The 17,239-nt window shown below is 40.8% G+C and overlaps 1 protein-coding gene across 2 annotated transcripts; it reads left to right on the forward strand.

Moving 5' to 3' along the window:
• The first annotated feature begins 823 nt into the window (after positions 1-823).
• On the forward strand, positions 824-15,684 carry degs2 (delta(4)-desaturase, sphingolipid 2). 2 transcript variants are annotated; one of them, XM_054797189.1, is made up of 3 exons: positions 824-959; positions 8,097-8,839; positions 14,956-15,684. In XM_054797189.1, the coding sequence occupies exons 1-3, from the start codon at positions 878-880 to the stop codon at positions 15,097-15,099; spliced, it is 969 nt and encodes a 322-aa protein (XP_054653164.1). In that variant the 5' UTR covers positions 824-877; the 3' UTR covers positions 15,100-15,684. The 2 variants fall into 2 exon arrangements, with proteins under 2 accessions (XP_054653164.1, XP_054653165.1); XM_054797190.1 differs by having other exon boundaries at positions 15,468-15,684.
• The last annotated feature ends 1,555 nt before the right edge of the window (positions 15,685-17,239 follow it).

Genomic DNA, 17,239 nt, shown 5'->3' on the forward strand with positions numbered 1-17,239 from the left:
ACACATAAGCAGTTTGTGGGGTCAGAATGCTTGCTGATTGGTAGGGGATCAAATACTTTCCCTCAATCAATTGTAAAATTTATTTAATGTTTTTTTTCCAGTTTTTTTTTTACAATAAGCCTGCCATCAAAGTACTGGACTGTTCAGAGCTTTGTAAGACAGTAATCTTACAACATTAGCAGGGCATCAAATGTACAGTACATGCATAGCTACATACGTGTACATACAGTACATGCATACAAACATACATGCGCAGGTTAAAATAGCACCAAGTTCACCTCAAATACTGGGCAGTCCCATTTAAAATTCCCATGGGATTTTTTTAAACATAGTTAGTATTGTTATCATTATAAGTGTTGTTTATCTATTGGAAAAAATGTCTTATGTCAATTATTTTACATATTTTTTTCTTCACCCATTGAGGAATCATTCACAATTACATGATATGATTATTTATAAATGATAATACAGTAAGTGAAATATGTACTTAAACTGATATATAGATATAGATAGATAGATATATTGAATAGTGGCTCCTTTGTTGTTGCCATGTATGTGCATACACGCATGCAATCTCCCAAATAGTAACAAATGTTCTATTATTAGTAGCATATAATTTATTAGGAAAAGTAGTACATTGGACGTTTTGAGGAACTTGTTTGTTTCAGCAGTTTAAACAGCGCATTATTGAAACACTGTTGAAGCAGTTGCACCCGCAGCGTAGGACGAGGGAGGGGTTGTCGGGGGCGTGGCTTGTAGTCACATCTCACGCATTTCAGCTTGCTACCTGCGCGAGTGGGCGTGGCTTTAGAGGAAGTTCTTGGTGAGACTTTGAGCGCCAGGGAGCCACTCTCATCTGACAAGCTGAGGGGACGAAATGGGGAAGTCAGGTGGAAGAGGCGATTTTGAATGGGTCTACAACGACCAGCCGCACACGGCGAGGAGAAAAGAAATACTGGGTGAGACGCTTGTGTCATTTCAAAGTTTGATAAAGCTGGAAGCCCGCGAGCGGGGTCATTGTTTTTGCTGTCTTTGGCTAGGCAGGTGTTGTCGTTTTTAACCAAAACCAAGTGCTAACAGGTTAAACCTGTTTACCGGCTCTTTCTTAACTAGCATCAGGGTTGCCAATAGGTTTTAATGGTAGGGGTAGCCCCCCCAGACTTGCTATGTAAATATCAAGTGTGTGTGTGTGTGTGTGTGTGTGTGTGTGTGGTGGGTGGGTGTGTTTGTGCGCGTGCGCCCACACACACACACACACACACACACACACACACACACACACACACACACATATATATATATATATATATATATATATATATATAGCCCAGAATTCATCACAAGGAGCATTATTGTTATTATTCATTGATAATAAGCTCAGCTTGTGTTTCACATTGTACATTGATGCATAAAGTGACAAACAGCAGATGCTTCGCAAGGACGTCACCCCTTACAATAAATACAATATGGTAAAAAGAGTGCACACTTATTAGGCTAATTAATAACATAAAACTAATATAATTAGAAGAAACTACACCAAAGCCCTTTTTAACGTCAAGTTTAGCAGTGTTGTCAAAAACAGAACGTGTCAATAAAGATTATACAAATCGTTCTATCATGTAGTCGCTTACTATCGACCAAAAAAGGACAGTTAGAATAATGCAAAACATTGGCTGTAGAGAACACACAAATATTTATGAAATCACAAATACTGAAATCATGCATAAAGCAAACAATTTGCTGCCCAGAAATGTACAACAACAATAAGAGACAATAAATACGACAATATAAAACATGTGTATGTTCACAGGCTTTAGCACGTCAGCATGTGCAGTAATCCTATGGAACAATGTATTGATATGAGCCACTTTAAGAAACTGTACATATACAAGACTGAGATCCAAACCACTAGTTTACCTTGAATTTTAATCACCTAATATTATTTAAGACATTATTTCTTACTCTATATCCTGCATTACTTATACAGCACATCATACATATTTTCTGTCAGTTTTCTAACTTGTGCTTTATTTATTTGTCTATCTATAGTATCTTTATTTATCTTAACGTAGTTTGTTCTCTATTTGTGTAAGAATGTTCTCTTTTTTCCATTTACTCAAGTAATTATTATTTTGTATTATTTCATCCATTGTATTTATTTTGTATATCTATTACTACCATTTACTTATTTCTATAATCAGGATTTATTTATGTTATTTTTTTTTCCTTTCCCGATTAGAAAAGGGTCACATTCAATGCTGTCAGACATTGGGAAAAGGTAGAAGTGAAAAAGCTCTGCTTCTTCCTACTCCTTTTTTCGGTGTAACTTGTTGAGCATGTTTGAAACCAAATAAACCATAACCATCTTACGTCACAACTCTACTCATTGTTATCGTTATCAAAAATAGAGTTTGCCAGTGCATGAGCACACATCTCATATGTCAAGTGTGAATTGCATTTTGCTTTGTCCAAACTCCGAGGGGAGCTGGACTTGTCTTTTCCAGCTTTGCTTTGAGGTGCTGGACAATGGGAGCATATTGCAGCTGAAGCAGTGACAATGGTAACAAGGCACATTCTCTACCTGTTCTCGACAAACACGCACCTACCATATAATGTGTGTGAGAAGTAACCTTATATGGCACTCGACTGCCCGCGGGCAATAAAGGTGTCCACTGAAAAAATACTCAGTGTAAACTACAGCTGTCATCATGTGGTTAGTGTTAGTGTGTCAGGTTAAATCTGCATGGAAGAAACAGCAATTTTTTAATTGATTGTTTAATTTATCAGTCGAACCCTCCATGGTCAGCATTAGTTTTTCATTGTAATCAATTATGATTGAGAAATAACTACTCCCAGAGTCAAACTGTGGCCATCACAAAACCTTTAATAACATGTACAAAAGACAGGTATTTTTAAAGTAACATTTGAAATCGTCAAACAAGCGTAATAAGAAGTTATCCTAAGACTAAACAAAAGTTACTCACCTTTTGAACACATGGCATACAAGTAGGTGGAGCCTTTTTTAACATTTGTATATATACAAGTGTATAAATAAGTTACCACTGGTGTGAATTATTTATCAGCACAGTAATCCCTGGTTCATCATGGTTAATTGGTTCCAAAACCCGACCGTGTTAAGTGAATTTCCGCAAAGTAGGATTGCTTAATTATAAATGGAATATATTCAAGATTCAAGAGTTTTATTGTCATATGGTCATACGACATACATATGTCATACGGTAACTCTACAACACGTGATAGGAAGGCACTCCAGCGGGTGATCAAGACCTCACAGAACATTGTTGGGGCAGCCCTCCCCTCACTGCAAGACATTTATAAAACTAGAGTCCTACGAAGAACACACAACCTCATCAAGGACAGCACACATCCACAACACTCATTATTCACACTCCTACCGTCAGGCAGACGCTACAGGAGTTTGAAGTCCAGGACCACAAGGCTGGCAAACAGCTTTTACCCACAGGCCATCAGGCTCCTCAACGAAGCACTCGCACACGCCGCACGCAACACACGCACACACTCATAGCACTTTATTTATTTATTTATTTGTATTATTTACTTGTATTAATGTCTCTTCTGTTGTTGTTGCTTAATTTATTGGTATATATGTTTATGTGTTTATGTTTCTTATGTTCTTATTCTTTCATTTGTTTTCTTTCTTTTCTTGGGAGAATGAACAGAATAAGATTTTCATTGCATGGTATAACTGCTGTTGTACTATGCACATGACAATAAAACTCTCTTGAATCTTGAATCTTGAATCTTGAATATGCACAGTAAAACAGGTAGTTATACTACGCAATGAAATTCTTATACTGTTCATTTGAGCCCTCTAGACATGAAGTAACACCTATCGAGTCACCTTTACACTTTGTATTACTCACTATAGTCGACAAAATAAGAGAAAATAAGCCATTTAAGACATTAAGACTTGTGCATGTATGTGTTCAAGTAAATGTCTTCCGGTGGGGGACGGACAGGAAGTGACGTTGTGGGTTCAGAGTTGAGTTTCAGCTTGGCCTGGGTTACGGATGCAACAGTAGCCCATGTTTTTATTAGGGCTTATTGTGCCTGTTGGGAGATGATTCAAATGTGCAGTAAAAGCCTTTTGTTCCGCCAATCATGTCTGGTGCTCAGATATGCAGATTTGTTGACTAATAATAGGCCGGAGTCAACCAAGAAACAGAGATGATTTATCAATTAATATATTTTGAAAAACAGTGATAGAGTGAAGGTGCAAAATTAGAAGCGCAAAGTGGCAACGGACGACTGTAATACTGTAGATAACGGGTTGGATTAAATAAGGTCTACTTCTTCTTATTCCTTTTTGGACATGTTGAATTGTGCAAATGTAATTACGCAACGTTTTTTAATGTAACTTGTTGAGCATATCTATACTACTATACTATACAGCAAAAAATACAACAAATTATTTACGGACTGGTAAGTCGCTTATTTTATCATCTGTTTTCTATGCCGCTTATCCTAATTAGCAGGGGTTATGCTGGAGCGTATCCCAGCTGACTTTGGGCGAGAGGCGGGGTACACCCTGGTCTGGTTGCCAACCAATGGCAGGGCACATATAGACAAACAACCATTCACACTCACATTCATACCTATGGACAATTTAGTCGCCAGTTAACCTAACATGCATGTTTTTGGAATGTGGGAGGAAACCGGAAACCCACACACACACGGGGAGAACATGCAAACTCCACACAGAGATGCCCAAGTGGAGATTCGAGCCCAGATCTTCCCGATCTCTTGACTGTGTGGCCAACATGCTAACCACTCATGCACCGTGCTGAGTTATCATATGTAGTAATAATAATATCACATTCTTATACCTTTTTTCCCAGGTACGCAAACACTAAACCGATCTAGACACTTCATAATGGACAGTAATTCTTCTTTTTTTTTTGTTGATGTGGAATTTTTGTTGCTTTAGCTGTATCATACTGAGCAGCCAGGACGAAGGCATGTGTATCATTTTTCATATGTCCCAATAAGTTACATTTCCTGCTTTCCCTAGCGGCATCACAAAATAATAACTATTCTTTGTCATTCATTGTTCATGTTGACTCATTCTTGCTTTAGTTATATTCTACCGAGCAGCTGGGACACACGTGTTTAGCACTTTCCTAACTCCCAATAAATTCCATTTTATATATTGATGGATATCATTACATTTTCGCAAAAAAAAAAAAAAAAAAACACACAAAAAAAGCAAAACCTGTGGAGTTAATCTTTTAAACAGTGTTTGACTTGTGACGCTTATTATGTCAGAAAATGTTGGTGAAGGGTATGTTTGAAACATACCGTGTATAGTGTCCTGGAGCATAGTGTTTCTCACAGGTGTGAAATAAGACAAAAGGTTGCTTGACACCTCCCAGCCATTAAATATTAAAGCCTTCTTTTATTGTGATTATTCTCTGTCCTGCCCGGTAGGATGAGCGCCGTCGCTTCTTTTATTATCACACCACATGACAAAGCAAGCTTTTCTTTCAAAATGCTTGAGTGAATCATTTGCTGTTATTGTTAGATGAAAGCTAACACCGTTCACAGTGAAACTGGCTCAAAATCATGGGAGCGTCTTCTATTGCAAGTATAAACGGTGTGTTTACATGATTATGATTTTGATGTCTGGCTATTCATTGAACTTTATGCTCTTTTCTAGGCGGGATAGCATCCCAGCAAATAAAGTCATGTCACGGAACATCTGATGTCTGTAAATAGAACAATGAGTGGTCATATGATGCCGTAGATGAGCTTCAAATGTGTCAGAACAACAAAAAAATGTTAGAAATGAAGCTGTAAAGAAGGTTACAGTAGTTCAAGTTGAAGGAGGATCTAAGGCCATGCTTCACAAATGCCATTAAATGTCTTTGACCTATGTGAACGTAATATATATTTGTCGAAAGCCAGGCTTCCCTAAACCTAGGATGGTGCCCCAAAGTGCGTTGTGGGTTCATTTTTATTGGGTCGCCAACTCTTTCACACAAAGATTCTGCAAAATTGGACATCATTGAGACATAACGGTAGAACCAGCGTTTATTTGTCTTTCACACAGAATCATGGAGATAATTACAAGTGTCAACATTGAAAATGATGTGTACCATACTTATCAGATAGCGACAAGTGAACCTTGGTGGTAAAACCTCAACAGAGCCTTCCCTTTCATGCAATTTTGGCACAAAGAAATACGGCCTGACCTATATAGATTTTTTGGGGGCCAATTCCGATATAAGGGAATAAAAATGTCTGATCACCGATACATTTTTATAGCTGGCTATGTGCGATGTTGTCTTTTTGGATGAATGCACTTTAACCATGATGAAAATGACCTTCTTATGGTGTCAGGCCCAGTCATTTTTAAGAATAACACCTTATCACCTGCATTTTGTTGGTGAGAACTAAGTGTTAACATCAGGGTCAACATTACTGATTATTGTCTAATGGCTCTAATCGGCGGCAGGCCTCCACCACGGGAGGCAACAAAGACGACGATTGGTGAAACCTGTCGCCAACGTGTAGTTGTGTAGTGTGGTGGTAGTGTAGTGGCCAGCCACACGCTCACAGCCAGAGCGAATTATGAGTGTGCTACGGTTTTGATTGGCTGTCAGATTTGGAGGGAATTTTCAGGTATCAAAGTAGTTTGGAGGAGAAAAAGTGGCCGGTGTTGATCGAGTACTCTGGCAAGTACCGGATCTTGCTAGTATCGAAGATAAACTTGCATAAATGTCCGCGTAAACTTACTTGATATGTTTACTCTGGCACCAACAAGTTCCCAAGCCACTGCTTTTTTTTTTTTTCCCCCTCTTTATTCTCTTTTAGAAATGTCAAGTAACTCCGGGAAATCTGACACAGCGAGTATTACGGAATAGCATCCTATCCGCTCTTTGGTCAGTCAATGAAACTCCCGCTGATTGGTCCTCATCTGGGCGACAGCGATGAAAAGTTAAACATTTTTCTCATTTTTGGGAACGTGTCGCAAGCCAGCGTGTGCATGTTGACATGCACGAGCGCACAATGCATGAATTTTGCGAGTCGCCTGGCCGGACTGAGACGCTCGCCCTGTCGCGCAGGTTCCATTGAAAATGAATGGACTGGAGGCGATGTCGCCTCCCTTGTGTAGCTCATAATTGCTCTGCCCTACAAAGAAACCCTCCATACCCCGGGAATACCCTTTCACACAGACGCTGCTGCGTTTCTGTTAAATCTCTGATGATATCTTAGAAGCTGGAATATCGGCGGTTGGTTGGCCTTCAACGGTCTTATGGGTGCTTTTCACACAGACCAGCGACCTGGGGAAAAAGACGGAATATTCCTGTCAGTGTGAAAGCAAGCAGGCACACAATTACTTCTTCATGCTTGTTCGAATGATGTCTCACCTCTGGCAATTAAAGGTGTGAGCAGCTGACTCCCAGGAGAGCTGCCACTGCACAACATGCTCTGTTTACTTTCTTTTCCATCAGCATGACTTCATCCTATACAAGCCGAAAACAAGCCTTAATGCTATTTCAATCAGCTTTTAAGCGCAATCTTTCCACCAAGGTCACTTTACTTTTATAACAGGCTTGCGGTTCCAGTACTGAGGGTGTAGGCAGGACGTTGATAGTCACGACAGCTACGAAAATACAGCAGTCGTAGCATGCCAACGTGCAATTTGCCGATATTTTCACCCAAAGAAGTAGAACGCAGTTCTCTCTCAGTGATATACAAGGCAACAAGGAAAAGGACAAATGTCTGTCGAGCAACTAGCAGTTGTTTAGCTAAGCTCACAATCATAGCAAAGCATAAACTAACAGTGGTGTAGTGAAAAGTGGGATGGATATTCTTGGACCCTTATCACCATGGAAATGCAACTGAACTAAGCCGTAGCGCTTAGTGGTGCAACATTAGCATTGCAGTACATTGCATCCTACCCTCTCATGGTAAATGACCAATATACAAACATCAGACACGGTCGTATCTGTTCATGTTGCTAATATTGTATTGCAGTTCATTCTACCATTCCTTGCTTTAGTTTGTCCTCAGGTTTCTCATATTTGGTGTCCTTTTTTCTCCCCCTACAGCCAAGTACCCACAGATCAAGTCCCTGATGGGTCCAGATCCCCAGCTCAAGTGGGTGGTGTCAGGCATGGTGCTGTCCCAGCTCCTAGCCTGCTACCTGATCCACAATCTCCCCTGGAAGTGGATTTTGTTCTGGGCCTATGCTTTCGGCGGCTGCGTCAACCACTCTCTGACCCTGGCCATCCACGACATCTCCCACAACGTGGCCTTTGGCAACAAGCTGGCCAAGTGGAACCGCTGGTTCGCCATGTGGGCCAACCTTCCCATCGGAGTGCCCTACTCGGCCTCCTTCAAGAAGTACCACATCGACCACCACCGCTACCTTGGTGGTGACAAGTTGGATGTGGACATTCCCACGGACTTTGAGGGATGGTTCTTCTGCACGCCCACCAGGAAGCTAGTCTGGCTCTTCCTGCAGCCTCTCTTCTACACCCTGCGCCCTCTGCTGGTCAACCCTAAGCCAGTGTGTAAGCTGGAGGTCCAGAATGCTGCTGTGCAGCTGGCCGCAGATGTCATTATCTATTATCTATGGGGGATTAAGCCCATTGTTTACCTCATTGCAGGATCTGTCCTATGTATGGGACTGCACCCCATCTCTGGACATTTCATAGCTGAGCACTACATGTTTCTGAAGGGACACGAGACATACTCCTACTATGGACCACTCAACTGGATCACCTTCAATGTCGGATATCATATGGAGCACCACGACTTCCCAAGCATACCTGGCAGTAAACTACCTCAGGTGAAAGCTTCATTTTACATCTACAGTGGGGTCAACCATCATCCCTTCCAGGATGCTAGTCAACCTCCAGCTTGTTGTTTTTAATCAGTTATGATTGAAGTTGTAAAGTGTAAAAGTACGTGATAGCCCCGTTCACGATAGGAGATCGAAGCAACAATTCGTGTACTCCCTAAGCTCTCTGTCACACGTATTCACAATCAGCACAAATCAAGTGGGACCAGTCGGAATGAAACATTTTCCAAGTTTGCGCCACATTCGGGAAAGAATGACTACTTTTTAAGAATGCCGTTCGAATACTTACATTACGTTTCGAACCCGTCTCAAATCATTCTTGCACATTCGACTCAAATGTAGTTGGAACAGAGTAGGAATGTTAAAGGCATAGTTTGTATTTTTTGACATGTACTTGTATGACATCCCCATCAGCAGTGTAGTGCATCAACAGTCACTTACCCCCCATTTCGTCCCGTGAGCCAAGTTCTGGTCGGATTTGGGTGATGAAGAACATAGTTCCGGTTAGTTGGTGAGGCCACTTAAGTAAAGAGTTTGGCTTTTCAAAACAATATGCATTCAAAAGAGTAAAACATTTGCCTCACAAAAATGCCTCCTCGAAAAAATCAGACCTCACAATCGCTCGGCGTTACTTTCTCTCCCGTCGTATCACTGCACGCTGTCGCCTGTCCATTGTTGTGTATGTGTTCCACAGTGTTTATGCAGCACAACTCCTCCAGGCAGCATTATTATGATAGGTATGACACCGGCATGGAAACAGGAGTTCAGAACCTTCAGAGGGAAATGTTATGGGAAAAAAAGTTGATTCATTGTCATAATAATCTATCAAATGCCCATTGTAGTTTGAAGTGGTACGTTGCTGCCATATTGTGCCGAGCAGCCTGGGCGGTGGTGGTTTACAGTACAGAAGGTACAGAACAGAACCTCCCTGCGGCTGATTTGCATAAGCTCAAACATCAACGCTGCCTTCAGTAACTGTTGCCTTAAGGGGAGCTCACTTTCACATCGTTTGTTGCTGGCCATATTCGCATGAAAAAAAGTTTATTCGTATAGAACCTTACAACATCCAAATGGTGCCCAAGGTGCTTCACAAGAATAAAAATGGCTTAAAACAAATAAGAACAGGGAAGATCGAATAAAATATAATCAGAACACCTAAAACAAAACCAGACGCACATGTACAGAATCACATCAATCAATCAATTTGATCTATATTGATCAAATTGTCAAATGCCAGTTTTTAAATGAAATTTAAAAAGTGATAGCTCTGTGATGGACTGTAGCGCAGGTGGAAGGGCGTTCCAAGGCTGAGGGGCAAAGGCAGCGAAAGAGCGATCCCCCTATTTTTTGTATCTCAAACTTGGGAGTTCCGAAGTTGTGTGCTCAGATGAGTGCAGGGCCCTGAAGTGGTGACGGACAAAAAAAAGAATCCAGCCAAGTATCCTGGAGCAAGACCATTAAGGGCCTTAAACACAAACAGGAGGACTTTAAAATGGATTCTAGAATGTTTTGGGAGCCAATGGAGAGAAAAGCCAACCGGAGTGATTTTTAACGTTAGTGAGAAGGCGCGCTGCATTTTGCACCAAGTGGAGCCTGCGGAGGAGAGACTGATTTCCTCCAGTGTAAAGGGCATTACAATAGTTGAGCCTGGAGCTGATGAACACATGAATTGCTTTTTCAAGGTCTGCTCTTGATAAAAAGGTTTTTACCTTTGCCAGGAACCTGAGGTAGAAAAAAATGCTCTGACCACAGAAGTAATTATCAAAGCTAAGATACTGCTGTCAAAATGTTAAAATTGGGGGCATTGTGAGGTGAATCAGGGCTAAAAACAATGTACTGTTTTTCCGTCATTTAAATGAAAGAAGATCTGCGACCGCCATTGTTTAGTGTCATGCAGACAGCCATGGAGGGGACTTTGTGCATTCTTGTCACAACGGGTCATTGTGTCTGGAGATGATTGGTCCTAATGGTAGCATGTAGAGTGAAAATAGGATGGGACCAAGGATTGAACCCTGAGGCACGCCAGAAGAGAGGGGAGTGACTGTAGAGGAAAAATCATTGATTCTTATGAAAATGTCCTGTTGGCGAGAGATGAGATGAACCATTTAGGCACAGAACCACGTGGGCCGACTCAGTGTTCCAGGCGGGAGAAGAGGACGGAGTGGTCCACAGTATCAAAAGCGGCTGTCAGATCTGAATGCTGCGGCACTGCAGAGTTTTTTTTGTTTCAAGGGCTGTGAGAATGTCACATGTGCACTTTCACTTTTTTTAAAAAGAGAAATGGAAATTGGAAGTGTGTGCCAAACAGACCAGCATATACTGAGCAACCAGGACAGAAATGTGTTGCTTGCTACGGCAGGGGTGTCCTCATGTCCACCACACTTGTGGAGCCGGTCTTTTAGATGCTCACTGAGCTGAAGTCTCACAAGATACGCAAATGTCTTGCATTAGGTTTCGACCAGCGTGTTTTTTTGTTTGTTTTTTTACTTTTAAGGCCCGCATTTCGGAAAAAAGTACCTGCAGACGATACGATCTTCAGCTGCAGTGTAGGTGGTGTCAGGGTGAACCTTTCCATGGGGTGTGGACAGATAAGATAGGCCTCGCCCGTCTTTGACAAGCTAAACACAAAGGCATTGAGAAAGTTACCTGCCAGGACTTATCAGATGGAAGACGGAGTAACTGATTAACCAGCGCCAACACAAAGACGTGGGATTGCAAGTCAATAGCCGGCCTCCGCGCGACGTGCAAGGAAACTAATTGACTGTGGCAGAAAACCTGTTAGTCCAGGAACACTAGGACTCTTTTTTTTTTTTTTTTTTTTTTTTTTTTTTAAACATGAGGACATGTTTAACCACCACTGGAGTTTTATCCATACTATGGAACAATCAGAAAGGGGAGGTTTTTATCGTAAGCTAGAGGGAACTACACGATACACTGGCTTCTTCATGGCAGATGCCGCCGTAAAAACACACCACTTCCCGTCAAACAAAGACTATTTGCATCTTTTGATCATAAAGTCAAATGAGAAACCCCGCACTTGCACCTGCAACCCGCTGTTGTTTCCACCACTGGAGGCGGTTGCTTTGTTTGCTAGTTAGTTGCAGTATCACAAGTGAGTAAACCCCCCACTGCTTGTCACGGGACAATACGATGGTCTCTTTGTTTCAGACGTGCTTAAAAGTTACATTAAGGAACGTCACGCGGTTACTTTTACACGATTCTGCACGTCTAAAAGACCTTCTCCACGTCCGTGACTGATCATTCACTCACACCGTAGCGTCTACACGTCAACACTTACAATATTTCACTTGCTTACATTTGGTCATTTACAATTTGTTCACTTCCTGTGAGACAAGGACAACAAATCTAATATCAAGAAACAAATAAGAGTTTAAAAATGACATTACAGTCGTCCCTTGCGTCATCACATTTAAAAAAATAATAATAATAATTAATGATCGCTGTTTTGTGGATGACTGTGGCCTATTATTAGTCAATTAGTCTTGAAAGACAAGTCACATGTCGCATTCTGGTCACTGTAGGCGTCAGTAACGTTACACTGATGAGACATGACGTTAGATGAAATGACCTTCACAGTGCATTAGGTCAGCCATGGCATGTCCGCATGATAGAGTGAAATACTCATTCTGTGTGGAAGTGGTATGTTTTTGGCTTCTTACTTTGCCCTTCTTCCCCACTCAGTTTGAAACACCTTCTTAAGTTGAGGTAGCTTGCTAAGCGCTATGAGCGGCAGCCGCCTTTTATGTCCCTGCACTGATCCCGTAGACTGTGCATTGGTGTTGCGCAATGTGGTGTAAACCAAGAATAATAGGAGTGCAAATGTGACTATAGGGGTGTTATTTCATGTGTACGAGGCTCTAATATTGGTAAAAAACTGTATTTAGAAAGTCATAAACAGGCTTTCTATGCTTTATCTATGAAAATATTCAGTTTATTGGTATTGAATCCTGCTTCTGAATTACAAAATTCACCTACCAATTAACTGCAATAAACAAGGGATGACTGTATATGACACAGGTGGCAAACTCAAGGCCCGGGGGCCAGATGTGGGCTGCCACATGATTTTATGTGGCCGGTGAATAATGTGCGTCAATAATGCACTTCACCTTTTTCCTAGTAAATGTTTTTGTTCTTCACTTTGACGGAACACAATTCTTCTAAATGTACCGTGATGTAATCATGCAACAAGATATCCCAAGGAGCTTTTATCATCAAAAACAAATACGTACCTGAACGTCTGCGTGTCACCTTGGCAGTCTCACTTCGCTTATCATTTCACAGGAAGTTATCAGTCCTTTGTTAATCAAAATATAATAAAGGCATTGTCTAATAATATCTTGGGGTTATATTCATATTTGCAGTGTATTCATGTACTATACATTGACACTTACAAGTGGCCCTCCCAGGGGAGCCATAGCATTTCCCTTTTGTAATATACAGCATGTGTAATAGAGGTGCAATGCGACTAAAAATGACGTGTAATACGAGTTTATTCTGGTAAAAATGCCCTTTTGTTCTTCATTCGTTTCTTAATGTTTTGACTTTATTGTCATAAAATTACAACTCTTTTTTTCCATTTCAACAATAATGTCTTTCTTTATTTCAACAGTGTTCCCAAAATGATATTTTTTAAAGTTTATTCTCATAAAATTGCAATTTTTTTTTCCTTAGAAATGTTTTTTTTTTTTTTTCTCTCAATATTTTGACTTTAGTCTGGTCACATTTCTGCTGTGGATTTTTTTCTGTATAATTTTCCACATATTTCAACTTTCTTTCTAATATTTTGACTTTATTCCCATGTTGTAAATTTTCCCCCAACCTAGCTTTCCAAAAATGACAACTTCAGTCATTGTTTTTTAGCTTAAAAAAAAAAAATCTAACTTGTTTTCTTTAATATTTCAACGTCATGCTGCTAAAATGACATTTTTCCCTCGTATTGTTACTTTATTCTTGTGAAATGATGGCTTTTTTTCCTTGCTAGATTACAACTCTTCTCTTCATATTTTGACTTTGGATTGATTTTCCCATTTTTGCTGCTGCTGTTGTTGTTTTTTTTAGTTTCCTTGTTAAATTACATTTTTAGACTGTGCCGCAGTCACAGCCGCGAGCCGCAAATGGCCCCCGGGCCGCACTTTGGACACCCCTGCTGTAGATGAAGTAATGAGGTATTGGTGGCGTTCAATGCATGAAATGTGTTGCTTCATGTTGTTGAGTTTGGCATCATCGATGATGCTGTTTAGCTTTTGTGCCTTGAATCTTCTCCTGCTTCCTTAAGTCTCATCCTTTCTCGGCGGCGTCAGCGTTGCATTTTGCCACATGCTCAGACGTTCGTACCTTTCAGGTTGCTCCTCTGCCTCAGCAGTGTTCTATTTATTCTGTTCGATAGAAACCCACCTTGGATGTACTTTAGAAGGATCGGTGCACAGCTTGTTTCCCTTGATTCAAATGTTTGGTGGAGGAGTTTCTTTCCTGATACCTGCGCTCATGGAACTGCCCCGGATCTCATTGGCAGTTGAAATCAACTGCAAATTTGTGATTATTCCACTTTGGTCCGGAGCTGTATCAAGGTGAGCTCACATCAATCATTTTGTGGGTGAAAATATCACCAAAAATACGTCTATTTATCTCAGCTTTGAGTTAGAATTGACAAAGACGGTTGCTACTTGTAATAGCGTTGTTGTGATAATCATGTCATGGATACTCCTGCTTTATTGACATGAAGCACACAGTAAGGTTGCTTAGCGTTACTTCATGGGTCATAACCCCCATGGCATTCCTGTTCCAGCTCCTTCCCATTTGGTGTCAGCAGCTTATTTCATAGTCCCCCTTGTGCCTTGGCAGTATGGGGGGGTTCTTTGTGCCAAAACGAAAGAACTATAAAGCCAATTCAAGAGCCAGTCGATCAAACGTGAAGTGCTGATGTAAAGGATGAGTGGAGTTCAGTAGGACCTTGTTTGTCATGTGTTGTAAGGAACATCTGCAATCATTCTCCCTTTTAGGAATTCATTGACTTTGATACTTACGTGTACTTGTCCAAGTACTTGTGTTCTTGCTGGTACTGACAGTCTCCTTCGGGTCTCCAGGTGAAGCAGATCGCAGCAGAATATTACGACTGCCTGCCGCAACACACTTCCTGGATCAGGGTACTGTGGGACTTTGTGTTTGACGACAGCATCGGCCCGTACGCCAGAATCAAGCGGGAGTACAAGCTGAGCAAGCAGGAGTAGACCGGGCTTGAACAACAGCAACAGGAATGTGAATTTCATTGTGGTCAGCGCGCCGGGGTGGATGTTCTCTTCTTCTTCTGTTGACAAAAATAAAGAAATAAACGCGAGCATTTCACCATTCAGAGTCCAGAAAGTCGGTGCCCGTTGCTGTCCTCCAAAGACGGCCCATCATTTGAGACTACAAATAATAGTATTCGACAGTGAACATTATTTTTTGTACGGTCATGAATTTTCATGTTCATTTTTTTCACCTTCTGCTGTGTAGTGCAATGTGTGTGTCTTATCGACAATGATGCCTTTTATCAAGCAAAAACATGTCGTTTAGGTTGGGTTTTTTTGAGGGGATGTCACTGCTTGCTGTTTTTCAGTTTGATCTAATCCAGTGAGGACGTTCAATGCAACAGGAAGCTGACATCAGAGTCCCTAAAACGTTTCATATGATGGCTAACGAAACATTGAACGCTACTGCAGGACTGCTGGACACGCCCCAAATCCACCTTTTACCTTTCAGCTGCTCACAGTTTGTCATAGCGTTGTTTCTATTTAAATGTCCACGTAATAAATATCCGTATGAGAAGATCAAAACACTTGTTGTTGTCATTAGGCGATTTATTCTTTGAGCATAGGAACGGATCAGTTGATCACATTTGGAATTTATTGTTGATGAATCGTGTTTTGAAGAAGAGGCGCTGCTGATTCAGTCTCAGCCGGTCATGTCAGTGATGGAAAGTTGAGCGGCAGCCATACAGCAGCATGGAAACGGGAGTTCAGGACATTCAGAAAGTCTCCTATATCCCGTTAAAACAAACATGAAACAGGGGATTTTATTATTTTTTTGTTCATCTTCCATCCATCCTTTTTCTATGCTGCTTCTCCTCTTTAGGCTCGCGTGGAGCCTATCCCAGCTGACTTTGGGCGAGAGGCGGGGTACACATATAGACAAACATATAGACAAACAACCATTCACGCTCACATTCACACCTATGGACAATTTAGAGTCGCCAATTAACCTAAAATGCATGTTTTTGGAATGTGGGAGGAAACCGGAGTACCCGGAGAAAACCCACACACGCACGGGGAGAACATGCAAACTCCACACAGACATGCCCACATTGGAGATTGGAACCCAGATCTTCCCGACTGTGTGGCGAACATGCTAACCACTTGGCCACCCTGCGGCGTTTTTGTTCATCTTTTCGCTGGAAATGACACAAGAAAGTGGCAAAAACTAAAAACTTATCTTTCAAGGGATAGTTTGGAGTTTTTAACATGAAGTTTTATGACACCCCCATCAGCGTTGTAGCCCAGCAATAGCAACTTACCCCCCACTTGGTCTCCTACGGTCGGATTTTGGTGATGAACTTTTTTCTCTTCATATTTTTTTGCAACTTATTAAAAGTACAGCATTTTTTTCCCCATTTTTCCTGTTGTTTTTTTTTCTAAATTTTCCAACTATTTCAGCTTTCTTTTTGTAAATGTTCTTCTCATCATTATGACTTTATTCTCGTAAAATTACGAATTTTTTCTGCAACCTAATTTTCCAAAAATTACAACTTTTGTTTTGTTTGTTTCTCACAATATTGCGAGTAAAAAAAACCAAAACTTTAATATTTGAACTTTATGCCACTAATATGACATTATTTTTTTTTACATTACAATGTTATTCTTGTAAAATTATGACTTTTTCCTCAATATTTTGACTTGACTCTTGTAAAACGGTAGAATTTTACATTTTTGCTGTTGATTTATTTTTAATTTTTTCATTTTTAGAATGTGCCGCGGGCCACAAATAGCTCCCGGGACACACCTTGGACACCCCTGGTTTACCATTTACCAGAACCATTTAGAATGGTGCAAAAATGTGTTTGGGTGAAAATAATGAAACAATGAAAATAGTACGTATTTTTCTGTAACATCGTTAACGCCGTAGCCTTTTAACACCTTCTTGTGTCACATCCAGCTCAAACAAACCCATTCAACTCAAATATAAGACGCTATTCTTTCCTTAGAAACAAGTCAGAACACGGGTTGTTTTCTATTCGGGGTTTAGAGATTTTGACATAAAAAGCAGAGCTTTTCTTCCAGTCAAAAAATCACTCACTCAAATTTCAACGTGCTGAACATGCAGATGTAAAAGTAT

This window comes from Dunckerocampus dactyliophorus, chromosome 13 (genome assembly GCF_027744805.1).
Source record: "Dunckerocampus dactyliophorus isolate RoL2022-P2 chromosome 13, RoL_Ddac_1.1, whole genome shotgun sequence".
NCBI classification, from domain to species: domain Eukaryota; kingdom Metazoa; phylum Chordata; class Actinopteri; order Syngnathiformes; family Syngnathidae; genus Dunckerocampus; species Dunckerocampus dactyliophorus.